General features: G+C 39.7%; 2 protein-coding genes across 5 annotated transcripts; both read right to left on the bottom strand.

Moving 5' to 3' along the window:
* Positions 1–221: 221 nt before the first annotated feature.
* LOC127935408 (claudin-4-like) lies at positions 222–928 on the bottom strand. The gene has a single exon (XM_052533238.1). The coding sequence runs from the start codon at positions 926–928 to the stop codon at positions 242–244; it is 687 nt and encodes a 228-aa protein (XP_052389198.1). The 3' UTR covers positions 222–241.
* Positions 929–3,605: 2,677 nt separating this feature from the next.
* LOC127935407 (protein argonaute-4) lies at positions 3,606–19,253 on the bottom strand. Of its 4 annotated transcripts, none has more exons than XM_052533235.1 (18): positions 19,060–19,253; positions 15,592–15,763; positions 14,905–15,025; positions 14,588–14,769; positions 14,364–14,500; positions 14,137–14,271; positions 13,566–13,653; positions 13,292–13,439; positions 13,073–13,192; positions 12,782–12,943; positions 10,962–11,095; positions 10,561–10,745; positions 9,610–9,769; positions 8,573–8,888; positions 8,288–8,422; positions 7,101–7,202; positions 6,818–7,017; positions 3,606–6,732 (listed from the first exon to the last, which is right to left on the bottom strand). In XM_052533235.1, exons 1-18 carry the CDS (start codon positions 19,076–19,078, stop codon positions 6,624–6,626), a joined length of 2,625 nt encoding a protein of 874 aa, XP_052389195.1. In that variant the 5' UTR covers positions 19,079–19,253; the 3' UTR covers positions 3,606–6,623. The 4 variants fall into 4 exon arrangements, with proteins under 4 accessions (XP_052389195.1, XP_052389197.1, XP_052389193.1 ...); XM_052533237.1 differs by having other exon boundaries at positions 12,815–12,943; XM_052533233.1 differs by having other exon boundaries at positions 10,962–11,110; positions 19,060–19,234.
* Positions 19,254–19,299: the final 46 nt, after the last annotated feature.

Here is a 19,299-nt window from a genome sequence, read left to right as displayed (position 1 = left end):
GTCTATTACAGGCAACATAATGAAGGAGCTGTAGTCAACAGCATCAATGTGTCCGATCATGTATGAGCAATGAAAGAAGAAGAGCAGATAAATGGGACTTCATATGGCAGACATGGACATGATCGCCTCAATGACAATGACACAAAATGCATCTGTCCATTGAAACACAAATTACTGAATGCACATTTAATCATTATCCCGGTTTATCCACACCTTCCCGCATTTCTTTCATTTATCTTTATCATACATACTCCTTAAGAGGCAGGGTACTGGTGGTGATTGGCTTTAGCGGATCTGGAGCAGAAGACCTTGAGTTTGCAAAACTACGACCTATGTACCCACGTCTGTACCCTCCTCTCTCAATGTGCGGGCAGGTACTGCTCAGCACCGCCCCGCTGATCATAAGAATCACTGCTGCTGCCCATCCCAGGTAAATGGCCTGACCCAGCTCCCGCTTGTGCTGGAGGGGAACATTGGGGTTGTAGAAGTCCTGCACCACAGTGTTTGCTGTCCAGGAAACCGGCACTAGGACGCACAGGCCTGTCAGGATGAAGAGCACCCCACCGGACAGTGCTATGCCAGCCTTGGCATGGCGATCGTCCCCGGCACAGGTGGTGCACTTCATTCCACAGCAAGAAACGGTGCAGGACAACCAGCCCAAGAAGATAGCAATGCACATCAGCGCCCGTGCTGCCTGGATATCAGGTGGTAGAGCCAGCATGGAGTCGTAGGTCTTACACTGCATATGGCCAGTGGTCTGGTAGATGCAGTTCATCCAGATCCCCTGCCAAACAATTTCGGAGGTCAAGATGTTGCTGCCTATGAATGCCGTGACCTTCCACTGGGGCAGTGCAGTCACTGCTATAGCCATCACCCAACCTGTCACAGCACAGGTGAAGCTGATCAGCTGCATACCTGTGTTCACCATCTCGCCACCCTCTGAGTACCACGCCTCCTCGGGCCACAACCTCGACGACACTTTTTCGCTTTCAGGTGGTCCAACTATAGATAATAGCTTCAGTCCTCCTTGCCCACAGAGTTCGGGACGTTTGTCAATCCTTAGCAAGAAGTCTAGGCCAGTCCTTCTTTGAAAGTTCCTTGCTAGACCTCTGTTTTTTCTCTTTCAGAATTTTTTTGGAGCAAAGTTTGGACTAGTCCCTCTTTTGGTTGCCACGTTTGTCAGTTCTCTGCAAGAAGTCTCAGTCAGTCTTCGTGTCCTTCTCGTGACCTCTCAGTTCTGTCTTTTTCAAATTTCTCAAAGCAAAGTTTTGTTCAGGCGCATACTAGTCCATTTTTTGGTGTCGATAGATTTGCAAATCTTGCGCAAATAGTCTTGGTCAGTCCTCCTCAAAAAGAAACTTGGAACGTTTCTTGGAACAGCGTTTTGTTCAGGCAAATTCTAGTCCATCTTTTGGTTTCTCAAACAGTCGTGTTTACTTTCGCCTAGTCTTTCTTTGAAGTGATGAATAATTGAAGAACTGCTGGCAGTTGTGTCAACTCAACCGATTGGGATTGATTGAACTTCAGTGAGGGTACCACCATCACAGGCTACGTCCAGAGGGTAGAAGTTGGTCTTGTACCACTGTAAAGTGGTGTGGACTTGTTGTCTTCTCGGTAAAGAAAGATCTGCTCTTATCACAGGGACATGTGCCTCTGTTGCAACCCAGTCCGGTGTTGCCTTACCCAAACAGGTCACACCGATTTAATTTGATACCGTGACATAGATGCAGTGGCGGTCAAAGATCCATTACTTCCAAGCACCCAACAAACATCAAACAGACCCTAAACTAGGGTTTGAACTATGGCAAAGGCCTTCGTAGAAAAAAAAAAAAAAATCCACAATTAAAAAGAAAAGTTCTTCAGATGTGAAACCTGTGTGAATAGATGCCAAAAGTAAAGACGTTGTCCTCTTTCAAGCTCTTTAGTTTAGCTGCTCTTATAGAGAAGAGGGTTGTATCGAGAGCAGACACAAAAAAGTGCTGTGCTTCAGGACACTTAGGCAAAGACAATGTTCTGTTCCCTGCAACAAAACCTTCATGGGTTGGTTTCTTGCTGTCAGAGTAGCGATCTCCTATTGGGCAGGCCGATAACACTTACAGGTGTTTCAAGTGTGCCAGTCTCATCCATCTTTGGAAACACTGTCGAGTAAAGCCACTCTCATCCTGAAAGGAAAGCAGTTGATGGCAGGATATAAAGGGAGACAGAGCGAGACAGAGGAGGGAGGGCGAGAGTGGTGTCTGCTAGCAGATCAATTAGCACAAAGACAATCTAGGGGCTGTCAACAATACGCCTCAAAACATTCAGCGCTTTTTAAGGGACGCTGAAAAGAGTGCTTGCCCTTTTCAATTATGAGACTGTTTTATAAAGACAGGCTTGTGAGGGTGTTTGCTGTTGTGGGCAATTCTAAGGACGACTGTGATGATTAAAAAACCAAAATCCTCTCACTAGTATACCAGTCCATTTTTTTGTGATGGAGAATATCGGTAATCTACTTCATTTCAAAAACACTGTCATTGTAACAGTGTTTTAGGCAGAAGTGCAAATTAACATGGCTGTCAAGTCGTAAAGGTACAAATGATCTGATTACAGCAATATAAGGTTACCTTGCGAGGTGATTAAAGATGAATTGATAGTGGGGGTGGGGGGCGTATTGTAACTTACATTTTAAAATATAATTATTTGATAGAGACTACCTAGTTATTTCATTCTGCTTTATTGTATTTGTGTCATTTTGCCCTTTTCCTTTGTTTCATTCTTCTCCATAACATGCAAACATTAGCGTCTGAGTTGATGAATTAAATATTACAGCTACAAGATCTCTGGTTTAGGTTTCCTTTCTCTTGTGGCTGCCTCTCCTTGGCAACAGTAGTCATGACAACAGCACAGAACAGGAAATGAGAGTGGGTACACAGAGCGAGAGAGAGAGAGAGAGAGAAAGAGAGAGCGAGCAGATGGATGAGTAATGGCCCACAATGAAGCTCAAGTGTAATTCAACAATCATACAGCATTTTAAATGACAACCTGTGTAATAAAGAAATGTGAACTCTGTAATATCAACAGCTTATCTTAAAGGATCAACAAGTAGTATACACTTCTCAAATGATATTGGGGGATAAAATAAAAAGAGAGAGAAATCCTATTTTCAAGTTCTTTTGTCTGTGGAACACAAAAGGAGTTATTTAAAGCAAAATGTCCAAGCTACTCTTTATCATACAATAAAAAAAAAAATAAAAAAACTATAAGTTACCAAAGCTATGAAGCAAGTTTTATTTTTTATAGAGTATTTGAAGTGTTGGTCCGTTAAATTCATATGTAAATGTATATAATTCCTACATAAACATACAGCAGAGAAAACCATTTAAGCTGGATAGTAATGAATCAATGAATGGTTTACCTTGTAGAAGCAGGTGTTGCCATCTAGTGGCTCTAAGTTCAATCTATTTTTAGAAAAAAAAAAAAAAAAAAGTCCAATAATTAAGAAAATTTTAAACAATCAACATTTAGATCATTTATAACTTCAATAATTGAGAACTACACAATTAGTATTGATGAATTTCTTTTGTTTTTTTCAGTAGGATAACTTCAAAAATGACAGGAGACAGAGGTGTGTGTTACAGGCATAAAATACCAATTTATTACTTTGCACAATAACACAAATATTCCCTGCAGGCTAAAAAAAAAAAAAAAAAAAGGGGGTAGATTTTTCTTTAAAAATGTCACAAAGCAAATACAGCAACTGATGGGGCACCAAGATAGGAGAAGCTACAGGAGTCCTGAGCGTTCCCCAGCAGGTCAAAGAAAGTGCCCCTATTGCTATTGGACAAGTCACACAGCTCAGAACACGAGAATAGAACAGCACAAAAAAAAAGCTACACACCAGTAAGAAAAACTAAAAATTAAATTACAATACACATTTTTCAAATAACAAAGCCTTATATATCAAATATGAAGTAAAAAAAAAAAAAAAAAAAAAAAAAAAAAATCATGCTCTCTTTAAATCGGGACAGAGAACGGGTTAAAAAGAAGGTTAAGAGGTAATCCTTGTGCAGCGGGCCCTTGGGGCCCACTACATGCAGAGAGGAAGTGCATGTGTGGAGGTGCCACCAGGGCGGCGCCACAGCACTGGAGAGCCCAGGAGCAGAGAGGGAACAAGACAGTGAGTAAAAAGGGTCCTCATTACCATGAGGATGGAAAGAAAGGTTGAGGAGGTCAGTCTTAGCGGCCCAGTGATTGAAGAAAATACCTCGTTTGGGTTGAAGCTCCCAAAGACTGACATCCTCACCCCTTCAGCCCCCAAATCTGTCCCTCAGAGTTATTGACATTTCTGGATAAATTTTTAAAATCTTGAAAATGAGACTGGATAACAATTGCTACACAAAACCGTCTCACTGTATTGATTTACACATTAAAAAAAACAAATTCTGCACAATAATAAATATTTTATAAGAGATTAGAACAATACTCTGGCATGCAGGCGAGCAGTTTAAATTTGAAAATGTTCCACATAGCCTAAAGAGCTAGTCCACCATATGCACATTCCCACTGATTGATACAAGCAAAAGAAGTACATAAACAATATAAAATGGCAATAAGAATCCAACCAATAGTCACACTGACAAAAGTATTACACCTTTTATATTGTTCTAGATTTTGGGTTATATTGCTTTGCAATGATATCATGATAGAAACTGGAATTAAATGTCATTAATAATTTAGTGAAAATGCCTAAAAAGGACACACACACACACACTCCTCAGTCACGTTATTCTCTGGAAGCTTTGACATCGAGAAAAACCAATTTAGCATTCAATGCTTAAATCCAACTTATTGCATGTGATGCCCTTGCCCACTTCCTGTTCTTCTTTCATGGGACCAGCGTCCACGCCAACGACAGGCTGGTGCTCAAACTCATTTATAGCAAACCTGCTGCTTTATGGATGGTTTATTACAAAAGGGTTTTTGCAGAGCGGCCCCCCACCGAGGCGTGCGCGCTGGAGACCCTTCAAACTGCACCGGTCGGTGCCGTTCAGTCCAAAGGCAGTGCTTATGCTCGTGTGTCTTAATGTATGGTGTCCTATTTTTAATATTGAAGAGAAAGTTCATTCAGATTTATATTATAGATTCAAGTTCACATACACACAGAAGTAATAAACACACTTTAAGTGTAAAATTCATATAACTGCTGAAGATTGCTAAGATTTACCCCCAAATTTCTGATTTGTCACTACTTACTTTCTATTAACTTGGTAGAGAAATGAGCTAAAACTCAAAACTTTGATCTTTTCAAAGTCAAAAAAAAAAAAAAAAAAAAACACTTCGTGGACAAATCAAAGCATTTTGGGCCCGCATTACCATTGCCACAACGCTACAAGAATTTAAGCTGTATAAAAAAAGACAACAAAAAAAACTCTCCATTTACAACCACAATGACTCCTGGATCAATTAATTATTAGACCGAAAATCAGACAACTGATCAATAGCAACATTAAGAACGACAAGAACAACGACTATCTACTCTAACAAATTGTTAAATTTTACCACAAAAACCATTTATATTAAACTCTTACAAATCTGATTTGAATCTTATGTATAAATGCATAAAAGGAAGAGTGCTGTATGTTGCAAGCCTAGCCTATCAGACGGTGCTTTAGCGCTATGTCTGTAACTGTGCAATGGCCATACCTTTCAACCCTGCAAAATAAACTTCTGAATAAGATGAACGTGTTTCCAGTCTTGCCACAGGCAGAATAGCACCTGTACCAAGCCCTGTTTGCCCAGGTCCAACAACCCCAACTCTCACAGAGGAGACGATGGGTAATGCTACTGCTACACAAAACCATCAGCTTATGAAAGCCTGTTAGATCATCAAGAAGAATATGCTTATAGAGCTGCAAATATTTATATATTTGTATATATCTGTGTGTGTTGTTAAAAAAAAAAAAAAAAAAAGGCATTTACAGCAGTTTGCTCCTAGATTTCCCTTTACATTTCAGTGGCCTGCCATGAGACATAAACCTACATTCACACAAACAAACACACATCCACACAAGCGCACAAAATGGCAGTGGGTAATGGGTATGTATACCAAGGTCACCTCGTTTGTAAAAGACTGAAAGGAGAGTCAAAAATACGACCATAAAAAGGAGAAAAACAAATCCATCCAATTCAACCCAACCTCCCCGACATGCAAGATCCACCCAACCCGCCCCAAAAGACATGTGACAAGATTCAGCCAATGGTGGCTTGAGGTAAAAGTAGACAGAGTCCAGCTTAGCTGAGAGAGCCAGAGCTGCCCTGACCAATGGCGCAGGTTTGCTCATACTCAGTGTATATTACAAATTAAAAAGACATTCAAAATCAAAAGAGAAATGAAAAGTTAAAAATGGCTCAATTTGATTTTTTTTTCTCTGTGCATTGGAGGCCAAAAGCCTCTCAGTGCAGGACTGCTGGTAGAGGTTGGTTCTTCTGAGGCCGACCAATTTTGACTCGACTGACAGATGGCCCCCTGGCTTCAGAACTGCTTTGCTCCAGACAAAGACGCGATAGAGAGAAACGGGAAGAGGAAGAGAGAGAGAGAGAGACAGACTGAAGGAGTGTAGAATTGCGTCTCCTGCTGGCCGACGTCAGGCGAAGTACATAGTGTGCTGGGTATCATAGTGAATCTGGACCGCCTTTGCCAAGGCCTGAGGGTCTCGGCCGTTACTCTGTCCTGATACGTGACTGCCCTCAGCACTGCACACAGAAATGATACAGAAAGCATTAAAATAATTTTATTAACTTTACAAGATAGTCCTATTAATAATGATATGCTAATAACCTGTCATGGTCTTTGTCCACTAAGTGGTAGCGGGCACGGAATGCCACAAGCCGTGCGTAGTAGGCTGGTGCGGGGATAGAGACGGAGCGGGTGCAGCGCACATAGGTGTGGCAGAGCTGGTAAGTCAAAAGTTGCAGTTCATCGGCTGTGAAACAGTTATCATCCCACAAGACGTGATAGTGAGAGGGACGGCTTGTGCCCTGTGGATAGGAAATGCAAATGTGTGAAATCTTGAATGGAAAAATTGATAAATTAGAAAATAAGCAACTGGGCTGTGACTCACCTGGATACCAGCATGGCTGCACAGGTAGAAGTCAAACTCTGAGGGGTGTGTAATGGTGCTGTCCACTGTAGTGCCTGCTGGGACATTGCCACTCTTCCCAACCTAAGTCAAAGAAATTTGTATACAAGACTTACAAGAGAATACAATTAATTATTCAAATTGATTTTAAGATTTACACAATGTGTTATCTGAACTTGACAATAAGACAAGAATGTGTTGATGCTTTCTTTATATAACAGGTGCGTTTGCTCGAGATCATCTCATATACACCAGTACTTTTAACTTTGAGCTAAAGTCTTGCTCTGCATGTCTACTAGGCATATTCTGACTATGAACCACCCACTTAGACAGTCAGAAATGACAAACCACAGTTTTGTAAAAAACATTATTCACACATATTTCACCTTTATTCTACACTACTAATGCCAATCTCATCAAAACATTCTGCTGAGTGGCTGGTTCCATGAAGCCCCTCCCTCAGATTTAAACCGTAGGCTCTGATGCGGGCTCAGTGTTTGTGATTCGCTAACCACCTAGTGCACATCCAGAAACATCACACCCCTTTTAACATTATGGGTAGTTGGGTGTTCCCAGGGGCAGGGTTTATGTAAAGATCGGGGTTAGTGATGTCACAAACTCAGGAAACAGCTTGTTGTAATTCTACCAGACGTTTTTTGTAGTCCTTAAACAGCAATTTCTTTAAAAGAAAATCTCCCCCATCTCCCTTTGCATTGAACTCTTGAGCATCGTAACTTTGCAAACGTTATTTGTGCTCGAACAACAACAACAAAAACCACATTACGCACTAACTACAGTTCAATAAGTGAAATTACAAATCAACCACCCCTTTAACCAAAGAAGAGGCAGTTTAACAACTCTCTTAAGAGGTCTTAAACAGTTAAACACAGTACCTAATAAATAAAACAAAAAAAATGTAAGCTTTACATATGATTGAAAATGAGGAATCATACACTCATCTAATCTTACGGATTAGATTTCAGTAAGATTGTGGTAAAAGAACTTACCACAAAATATTTAGCAGCTCAACTGTTGCAACATTGATTATAATAAACATTTCTTGAGTAGCAAATCAGCATATTAGAATGCTTTTTGAAGGATCATGTGACTGGAGTGCAGTAAAAAAAAAAAAAAAAACACCACACCGACAACATCTACTGGAAACTCACCCTCTCAGCTTTGTCAGAGCAAAAGAGTCGGGTGTGGTGACGTTTCTGCACTACGATGTAGGTGATTCCTGGTCTGTAGTCCTCTTCTAGACTGATGCAAGCTTTCCTGATGGCGATCAGCTCTGGCCAGGCAACCTGCACAAGACAATATTAAAATATTACTTTTAGAAGAAAAACTGAACATAACATTTACCCTTCCCAAAATTTTATTTAAATAAAATCAGCTTTCAAATATTATCAATGTAGCTGCAGTCAGAATCCATGCCTCATCTCCGGATGACTCACCTGCTTCATCTGGCCCTCAGAGACTCCTCCTCGGTAGTAGATGATGCGTGTGGGCTTGAATCGAGTAGACTTGTAGAACTGAATGAGGAGCTCTCGCACCATGTTGGTAAGATCTTGGATAACTTCCTGGCTGTAGAACTGTTCCTGGGACAGGTCCTGGCGTGAGGTTTGCACTCGCACGGTGGCACAATAGCGGCTAGGATGCCCATCCATGCTTCCCACCACAGCTGCAATGGATGGTTTCTTCCCATCGCCTGCAGGTGGGTGAGTGACATCAGCCCCCAAGAAGATGACCGGCTGCTGGAACACTGAGGGCCTGATGGAAAGCAAAAACAGACATATGAAGGAACAGAATAAGTTTCCTTTCTTTGTTTGGGGAATTTTCAGCCTGACAACGCATTAAAGCTCTTTAAAATTGCCTATGACTGTCAATCCTGTTGCTAGGCAATGTTTTTTTTTTGTGGTTTAAAAATGAACATTTTATGCAAGCATGGAACCATTTCACAAGACATGTTGTTTCAATGGTCATCAGCATCGTAAATCCTTCAAAGTTTTTTGTATTTAAATTGTTATGTACATTAATAAAACTGTATTTTGTATTATATTACCAAATTACAAAAAAAACACAAAAAAAAAAACACATTGTTAACGCCAAGGAGAGGGTGTTTTTTTTATACAGCGTCTATGATAGTGACAGCAAATTGGACATTGTTCTTTCTACTGACTGCCATTAACAATTTTATTTTTTAAATTAAAACTTTTTTTATTTTTATTTTTTTGAAAGTCATAAAAACAACGTCATGGATTTTTTTTTTTTTTTTGCCATTTGAGCAAATGGAAATGCAAAAATATATATTTTGATAGTCTCCTATTCCCTGCTATGAAGACTTCTGCTGCTGAGAAACTTGGAAATGTGAAAAAGTCCATTGTTTGGGTCCAATAGGCATTACAATATGAAAATCACAAACTGGGCTAAAAGATGCATGGGTATTAATTTCAAATAATTCAGTACCAAATTTCTTTTTTCCAAATCCCACCTTTGATGTGGCACCAGTACATTGTTGATGCCTCCTAGCTTGGCGTTGATCTTCAGACAAAGATTGGACAGGGTCTGAGGGGACGTCTTCACCACATTTTTCACCTGAACACATTGAGTGGCCATTCCTAGCAGAGTATCTCCCACACGCTTCACTTCCGCTGGAGACGCACAAAACCACTTTAGTATCACAGTAGTGCTGGGCGATATGGCCAGTATAATTTTTTTCATACCAGTTGATATATATCGATAATTATCAAAGGCAGATTTTTGCTCCTAAAGTAAACGTTGTAGAAACCAGATCATTAATTGTGATTTTAAACTAAACTCCCTTTATGGTCAGAACTTGACAAACACTTCACATATTAAAATGCTTTCCACTTTTCCAGTCATTTTTCCTTAAAAAATAATATATTACGGTAATAGAAAATGTAACTTAGTTTATGCATGTTCTAATGCGTGATATTGTTTCAAATCGTGAAACAGGTTTGTGTTGCCTGACTTTGATGCCATGCATCTTCAGTAGAGTTTGCAGTGCAGACTGCAATACTAATAATATTAAACTTTTTGTCTATTATGCACATTTGACGGTAGTTTGAGTTGACAGTAGTAGCAGCAAGACTAAGGATGCAGATGTCAATTTATTCATTATCAAAACAGTTCATTAAATTGTACCATCTGTAAAAATTTGAACAACTATTTTTATGAGACATTTTATTCTGACTGAGGGGTTTACGTTTAAGTTAAAAATTAACCATTGGTCTTTCACAATAGCATACATTTAGATCATGATAACCACAGTTAGAACCAAACATAGCACCTCAATATCATGTTAAAAGTGTAAAAGCTATAGCTTAAATTACAAAAAATACTGCAATTGTATTCCATTATTCGATTATCGCCCAGCCTTAGATCACAGTGTTCAATGCTTCAACAGAGGATCTTTCTTTACCATAGACTGGTGTTTTCCCAGGCAGAATGACCACAATGAGCTGTAGTCCCACATAAGACATCTTTAGATGCTTGAACATCGGCTCCACACTGTCTGCTCCCTGGGCGTACTTGCAGAAGCAGGGCTGGCCTTGGATGGGCATCCCTGCGTCCTTGGAGATTTTACGCAGCTGGTCAGTGAAACTCCTATACATACAAAGAAAAATAAACCTTAATCAAGCCCTTATAGAAAGATGTTTGAAAATGTTTTTCAATGTTTGAATATCCTTTTCAAACCATAAAGTTAAACCAAATTTTCAAAATCAAAAGGTTTATAATAAGTGTTTTACTTAAAATCATTGCATCTTTAGGAGAAGATTAAGAAAAGAGACTACAGAAAAATTATAAATTGAAAATCCTTACTTGAGCAAATCTTCTCGGCATTGTTTCTGTGGTGCGAAGCAGGCTACGGCCCACACCTTGATCTCTATACCCGCATAAAACTGTTTTCCCCTCATGTCCCAGACACCCTGGTTGGGTGTGGCCACGGTCTTGTTCTGGGGAGAGAGTCCCTACACTCTTAGTGAATCTCTCATTCTCATCAAGAGATACACATTCTACCCAATACCCAACAAAACCCAACCCCACCCGACTCAAGCAGGCCTGGGCTAATAGCAGAACGTAGACTGCAAAAAAGACCCACCGCCAACCTCCCATTGGTTAAACACAGAATTTTATAATATTTTAAAAGAATTTAGTCTAAAAATGCAGTACAAATTATCTGTAAAGGTCAAGCATGAAGCAAGTAAATTCATGCAATAACAAAAATCATTCATTCAAGGAGGATTGCATCTGTAATATCAATACAGGAGTTATTTGAATTTAATAAAAAAAAAAAGAACTGCTCCAGTGTTCAGGGCGTATGAAATACTCTGAAAAGGTCCACAATAACAATTTTACAATAAACATTGTAAATTGTAAACATTGAAAAAACATTATATTTGATGAAATTTCAATAATACTACTACACAATATAATACTATACAATACAGGCCCTAAAGACTGGAGCATCTGGAAATACAGATTAAAAGCACTCATAACAAGTACACAAGCAAGATGTCAGAGATAATAGTTACTCAGAAATTTCAGATTAGTTCATTAACAAATTAATAACAGTGATAATATTGACTGCTCCCATATTTAATGAATAGTACAAGTTAGTGACAGCGAATAAGTGAAATTTAGTAGCAAAGACACAAGGTTGCATCTCTTTACATACAACAGTTTCTCCAACTTAACTAAAACAACTATTGTTTGCAAAGAGAAAGCAATCTCCCAAAAGGTTGTTATCTCACAGGAATGAAGATAAAACTCTACTGGAAGGGTTAGTTTTAAAAAACATCCTGTAAGTTTCAGAACTCTGCTTTCTTGTTAAGTCTATAAATTGCTTACATTGAAGCCAATCTGCCAAAACGACAGGTTGTAAATGTGCCACTTTATTGATGTAACAGTGTTACATCAATAAAGGCTAAACATCGCCCCCGCAAAAGACGAAGCCTGCTTCCTTCTGATCGCAACATCAGAAAATAGTGGATGAACTTTCTTTTTAAGGAATATCCAGACCCTGTCAAGGTCCTTTGTTTAATTCATTTTACCGCGGATTCATTTACAAAGCACAATTCAATACAGAATTTGTGAGGAATATTGCATCTAAAAGATGATACTGTGCCGACTGTATTGGATCCGACAGTCATGTCGCACCACATGACAGATTAACTGTTTTTATTATTTGGTCACAATTGCTTTGTTTTTACAGATCGTTTGATATGTTGTGTATTTATGCATTTTTTACATAAATCACAGCGGCATCCATCTATGAAGGATGTAGGCTGTCAAACATTAGCCAATCATAGCAGTGGCTGTTTACTTCTGAGTCTACAATCTGGCACATCTAATGGATGTATCTTTATGTAAAGATTTTGATAACATTATAAGTAGACCTCTGAGAACAGTTCAAAATAAAAACGAAGGCAGTTCATGACCCCTTTAAAACAGATTGTTTATTTTGCTGAACAGCATTGGCCAAAACACACCAGTGGAGTCTGATCATCATTCCTTTGGTTAGTCCATTCATCCCACGACAACACACACACACACACACACACACACACACACACACGTACACACATGCCATTGCTCCCAGCCCACCCGTACTCACCCTGCACCCGAGCCCCAGTACTCACCCTGCTACAGTCCCTCCCAGTGTCTGTACTCACCCGGCCCCCATACTGAAGCATGGGCGCTGGGAGGACCCGCCCAGTCACCTCTGTCATATCATTGTGAACCACAATGCCAAACTCTTTCAGGTAAGGGTCAGGCCCGCCCACCATGCTGTTACTTTTGACCTGAAAGGATTAACAAGAGATTTAGTGATAAATATTGTTTAAACAAAGTGTCTGGCTCTTTTAATCATGAGGCTCGACTTCCCTTTGTACTGCTGCCATATTGAGCATTTCTCAGCAAGTGCCACTCACCAGTCTGCTGATCTCTTCCTGTCTGTCTGGTGCTGAGCGGGCCGTAGCTTTAATCATGGTCGAGGTCTGGTTATCTGTTAGTTTCTTTATACAGCGCTGTCCTGCCACTATGTTACAAACCTTTATGGAGGATACAAGATGAGTGCCAAGTCAAATCACATTCATTTCTGTACATCTGGAAGCTGGGAAAACACTTCATATGATTTGCGTGTCTCTTACCTCAAGGGGCAGATAGGTGTGCTTCTGTTCTTGCCCCACCTGGAGGCAGGGGAGGTGGGGGTATTTGAGCTGCAGGCTGTACTTTTGTTTAAAATACTGGGCAACAGTGCACTCCATAGCTTGTCCATTCTCAAGCTGCAAAGGAAATCTAAAGAAATGTGCAGAAAATAAGTGGAAATCACTGAGGGGTATATAACATAACTCATAAATAGTATTTTAAATGCTCAACCATATATTACAGCAAATGCTGATATAAAAAAAAAAAAGCACTAACGTCTGATGGCTGGCTGGGCGTCGTGTGACATTGCACACACGGTACTTCCTCTTCATCTGGCCGCAGTGTGTGACCTCCACTTTCAGTCCTAAACACACAATGATATTAACTCAGCAATTCAATACACAACCACAATTGAAGCAGTCATGGCCCTTGATGTGGCATCATGTCACTTGATGTGAAGTGACAGTAAAGATGTCACAAAAGATTGACATTTCAAATAATAGTTGCTCTTTTGAAAAAAATACTGGTTTCCACACAAATTTTAAGCAATAACGGTTTTTAACATTGATGAGAAGTGTTTTTTGAACCCTAAATCATCTTAGAAAAATTGTATGCTGAAAATTCAGCTTTGCCATCACAGGAATAAATGTTAAAATATATTAAAATAGAAACCAGTTATTCAATTGTAATAATATTTAAATAGTGTTGTTTCAAATGTAATTTTGATCAAATAAATGTAGCCTTGGTGAGCATAAGAGTAAGAGAGTCTTCAAAAAACTTTTGACCAGTGGTTTAAATTAAGCTAAATTACATAAACCATTTTACAGCAAAATGCTTCACCGCTCACCTCGGATCTCCTTGGTGAACTTGACACGTTGTGAATCTGTGAGGGGCTTGGTCTGCTCATTGATGTTCTGGATGTCCAGAACCTCACACATGAACTCAATGACAGGCTGCGCTCGGTAGAAAGCTGTAGCTGACACTGCAGTGTGAGGGAGATTTTTTTTTTAAATGGGCACTATCAAAATTCACAAAAACACATAGAAGGGAAAGACTTTGGAAGATAAAATATACCATCTATGTTGAGCATCATGTTCCACATCGCTGGACGGACAGACTGATGGAAACCAAACCAAACCTCCCTCCCTCCTCCCAGCGGGTGGTAATACCCCTCTGGTGGCGAGAAGAAGGAACGACCTACTGGAGTGTACCTGTATCAAAAAGTACGAAAGGCAAACCCAAAATTTGAGTTTTCACAACTCACCTGAACAGACAGGGTTTCAGAGACTGTGGCTTACCGCATGGAGGGCAGGTGACGAGTGATGACATCCAGAGCCTGTACAGAATCCTCCGGGACCTCGTTCAAGTGACCAGACAAAGCTTCCAGGAGCATCTGCAGACTCACCACTGACACCCACTGCAGAGACACCTTGAAGGTCTGATCCTTCCCTTCACCTGGCAATGTCACCTCCAGATCCACCTGCATCACAGGTCAAGAACGTTTATTTTTAAAAGGAGCTTTTCTTCTTGCAATTAGAAGTTTAACAAGGATATGGTTACATTTCTTAAACATCTAGGGACACACAAAAACTGAATGGGATCAAGCTTTGGTTACCCGGTCTCTCCCGATGGGTAGTGGATTTGCTGTATACATGTTCCTCTTGCCATCATAACCAGGCTGCCTGTCCCCAAAGATCTGCATCTTAAAATGTCTCACCATTGTGTCCACCACCTCTCTATAGCAATAAAACATGTCCCAAATTAACAATAATTTGAATACATTTCCACTGCTGATTAGCAATTTTCACAAATACATGCCCAAAATAAATACACACACTATTGTTTAACAGTTTGAGTCCGCGTATGCATTTTATTAATTTTTTTAGGAAACTAATGCTTTTAATCAGCAAGGATGCATTAAACTGATTAAATGTGACAGTGAAGACATTTATAACATTACAAAAGATTTCTATTTAAACATTCTACTCAAAGAATTTCCATAAAAACATTAGGAAGCACAACTGTTTACAAGATTGACAAGAATACATTTTTCTTGAGCACCAAAGCAGCATATTAGAATGATTTTTGAAGGATCATGTGACACTGAAGACTGGAGTGATGGAAAATAAATATATGCAGCCCTGGTGAACATAAAGCTCATTACGGGACTAGTTTTGATAGAACTCTTATTTTGAATGGTAGTGCAAATTAAATCGGACTGTCTGAATGCTGTAAGTGTACAATTCAGGATATATAAATGGGTGTTAATTTATTTGAAAGATCTTTATCTGCTTGGACTAACCTGTTGACCCGGCGGGGTCGCTTTTCAGGCTTGATGTCAATGTCATAATGGTAGACGTCGATCTTGGGGATCTGCACCTGGAAGTGATTGGCCAGCAGGCGAATCGGCTTCCCCACCGTACCCAAGCCGGGCCGGCGTGGTGGTTGGAAGAGGGAGGTAGGGGCAGGCGGGCCTAGAAGAAACAAACAATCATTTAGATGAAGCCAAGAGGCAAAACTTTCACTTGATGTAGTAGAACCCACTTAGGGATGCATCGATCCGATACTCGGGATCAGTTTCAGCTCCGATACTGGCTTTAGTATTAATACTTTTCGGCACAATCAAAGATTATTAATAGTCTTTCTTGCTCTGTCCTATCTATGATATGTTGCTGCCTTTATTACTGTGCTATATATTTAAAAGAAATGTCTTTTATATATTTCTATATAAATGTATATACTTGTTTTTTTTTACATTAATATATTTTACAACAATACAAAAAGCAATGTGTACATTTTACCAGATTTCATATTGATTTACTTTTATTTGTAAATAAAATATTTTACTAGATTTTATAAAATTATTGTGCACCCGTGATTTTTCTAGAATCTAGAGTATCTTTTGTTGCTAAATTATCTACTAACCTAGTTTATAATAGTACTATCTTTGTCATGGATTATTATTATTTTATTTTTTTTCATTTGTTATTCATTAAAATGAAGTTGTGTATATGTAGTGGATTGTGTTTAACACAAAAAAAGAGTGATGAGGCAGGCAGGCAGCCCCACAAAGCCATCCAAAAAAAATAAAAAATTGTGTCCACCACTGCAGAGAGACTGGGATTATGCCAACACAACCAATCAAATCATTTTCCTGTTTTTATATTAAAACATGATGGACAATTGAAATGTAGTCCTATTTAATCCAAACAGACATCAATAAAGCAGGAACATTCACTTCCTTATTTCAAAATGTGCATGAATGTTTCTCCTTATTTTCAAAATGTTTTTTTTTTGGGGGGGGGGGGGTGAATGGCTACTGGGGCACATCAGAGAGATGTTTGCAGTGGTCTAAGCCCCTCACAGATCCACAAGCTCCAATTAGCAAGCCAAGTGGCAAAAAATACAATTAGGAGCCTCTATAACCACGCTCTCATTCCTTCCACATACTGTCTGCCTATGGCTCCCCTTCCTCAACGCCAACAAAGCGCTCTGAACATGAACACAGCTGGGGTGGAGAGATGGGGGAAAACCAACATTCATCAAAAACTAAGAGGACTCTATATATAGACCACTCAGCTGTTACACTTCACACACAAGAAGTGTCAGACACGGTTGCTAAAAGTGGGCAGCTACTGCCTTCTTTCTGCAATCAGGGTCTCACTGCACTCAATATGGATCATGTGCTTTGTGGTATCCTGATGCTTTCAAATGCATTATGCGTAAAGTAATCCATGAACAAAAAAAGCACTGGATTGCTTATTTGATCCAGAACATCTAACAATTGCCTGTCAAACTAGTAGTCATTTAAAGTGTGAGGCCATGTTGAAAATGGAAAACCATCTTAGCATCTACTGAATACTGTTAAGAATACACCATTACATACAGGGATTCTGCAGGTTTTATGAAGTTTAAATTTAAGCCAAAAAAAATCAAGTAAACACCATTAAAATAATTTATTGCATGAACAATACATCTATGTTTCAAAGGTTACGAGGATTACGATTATGCAATTAATGCAACTCTAAACATGACAATTATACAAAAATCAAGGATGCTTTAAATGAACATGCCACATTTATTTTTACTCCGCTGCATTGCAAATGTCAACAAGAAGATCCTGTAATTTGGCAATGAAAAATGAAAATTCCAAACTATATCCTGCATGCAGTATCTCTCTGCTGGAGGACAACATGTTAAAAGTGTCATGCTGTGATCTAAATGGCATGATAGGCTTAAACTGAGGGGCATCTGGAGTAGGTGATGACTCGGTAATGACACTGAGGTCTCATGACAGATCACCTGGATTACACAGCGGATGCTAGACATGACAAAGACATGTAGGATCCAGGTTAACTGCATACTAAATCACACCACAGCCACAATAAATAAATCCAGATCTGTAAGAGGATGCAGCTACCCAAACAAAAGCTGCTTGTACAGCCGTTGAGCTTTCATACATTTACTCTTTTTAGATTACCAAATATTACTTTTTTTTGGTAGTAATAGATCAAAACAATGCTGGTGTTGGTTGGAAGAGGCCACAAGACTCTGACAGCTACAGAATGTCAATGAACAAGCATTTTCAGAGCTTTATTGTGCTCAAGCTCAGAATTACACAACTGTTAAATACTGCAATCAACATACACTGTCATTCTAGCAAACACTTCGATGGCAGATCGTTAGCATTGCCTGACCTCACAGCTTAAGAAAAGAAGTTAGATTTACAAAGCAACATGCACCCTATTCATTTTCTTAAGCATGCTCACTAACAAAGTGCTAATTAGGAGTCATTTAGAAGCCTTTTACATTTGTCCAATAAACAAATGTGATTAGAGACAATTCTTATTGAATAAAAATTAAGTTAATGAGCCAGAAGACCTGCACGATTAATTTAAAGCATCATTTGAGATTAGCAGGAGCACTGAAGCATTAACAAACAAAATGAAAACAAATGCATGGCAATCCGAAGAAGTCAAACCAAACTAGCTCTCCAAAAATTATACTTCGCTTAATCATCATGCATGTCACGGTCTAAAAACATAATTAAGGCTATTTGCCAGAGGTCAGCGAGTTCATTTTTACAGTAAGAACGGCTGATCGTTAGCTGTCCATAGAGTTAGATACGTGATATTTGCGCTTAAAGTCCTGTCAACCGTTATCCTCTGGCATGGTCAGCCTTTAGGCATAAACAAACGCACATGGTGATCACAATGCGCCAACAATAAAAAAAAAAAAAGGCCAGAGAGGGGGAGAAAAAAAACCTTTTCCGCGCGTGTATCAACTACAAAGCACCCGAGCGTTCTATTTGCGTTTCAAGCTCGCGCAACACATTCATAACGATATTTGTACACTTGACTATCAAACCGTCGAGGAAGAAACGAAAAATGTGCCATTTTTTAAATAAAGGACGTGATATGTACTATGCAGGGGTGTTCAGGGCAGACGCGGAAGAAAGATGCGTGTGGTTAAATCCCCACCACCACACAATGCCGTTCTGTCTTCCGCAATGGACTAAAACAATGTAACGTAACGCTTATTCAGTTATAAACACACACTTGTTAGCTACCTAAAAACTCGTTTCCCGATGTTTATAGCGATTATCAACAGCTTTGTGTCGTTAGTACGGTTTTGACAAGCGGGCGTAGTGTGATAGGGGATTGTTTTCGTTTTTTACGTCGAGGCCTAAACAGCGCGCTGCCGCGGGCCCTAGTGAGCAGCGCAACGGCCCGCGCTACGCTGTCACACGGCTCATTTTTTTAGCACTTACCGGGTCCGAGCGCTTCCATGGCCGAGGGCTCTCTCTCCGTCTCAGTCCCGGCCTGGCGGCTCCGTACCGACACTGAAATTGGGGGCGGTATCTCGAAGCTTAAAGTGGCTAATTTAAGAAATGGAAGGATGCGTATATGTGCAGCGATCTGCCTGCGTTCTTTGAGTGATTTAAAGCAGATCCATGGGATTTGTAAGTACGCATGCGCGGGGACGCGACATTCGGTTGGTGGACACGCAC

The sequence above is a fragment of the Carassius gibelio genome, chromosome A19 (genome assembly GCF_023724105.1).
Source record: "Carassius gibelio isolate Cgi1373 ecotype wild population from Czech Republic chromosome A19, carGib1.2-hapl.c, whole genome shotgun sequence".
Taxonomy (NCBI): Eukaryota; Metazoa; Chordata; class Actinopteri; order Cypriniformes; family Cyprinidae; genus Carassius; species Carassius gibelio.
This window is presented reverse-complemented; position numbering and strand designations above follow the sequence as displayed.

Coding starts and splice junctions, on each gene's coding strand:
- LOC127935407 (XM_052533233.1), bottom strand. Junction 13,440..13,565: donor CGCCCAGCCAGCCATCAGAC/GTTAGTGCTTTT, acceptor ACATTTCTTTAG/ATTTCCTTTGCAGCTTGAGA. Junction 6,733..6,817: donor GTGGACAAAGACCATGACAG/GTTATTAGCATA, acceptor TTCTGTGTGCAG/TGCTGAGGGCAGTCACGTAT.
- LOC127935408 (XM_052533238.1), bottom strand. CDS start 928: ATGGTGAACACAGGTATGCAGCTGATCAGCTTCACCTGTGCTGTGACA.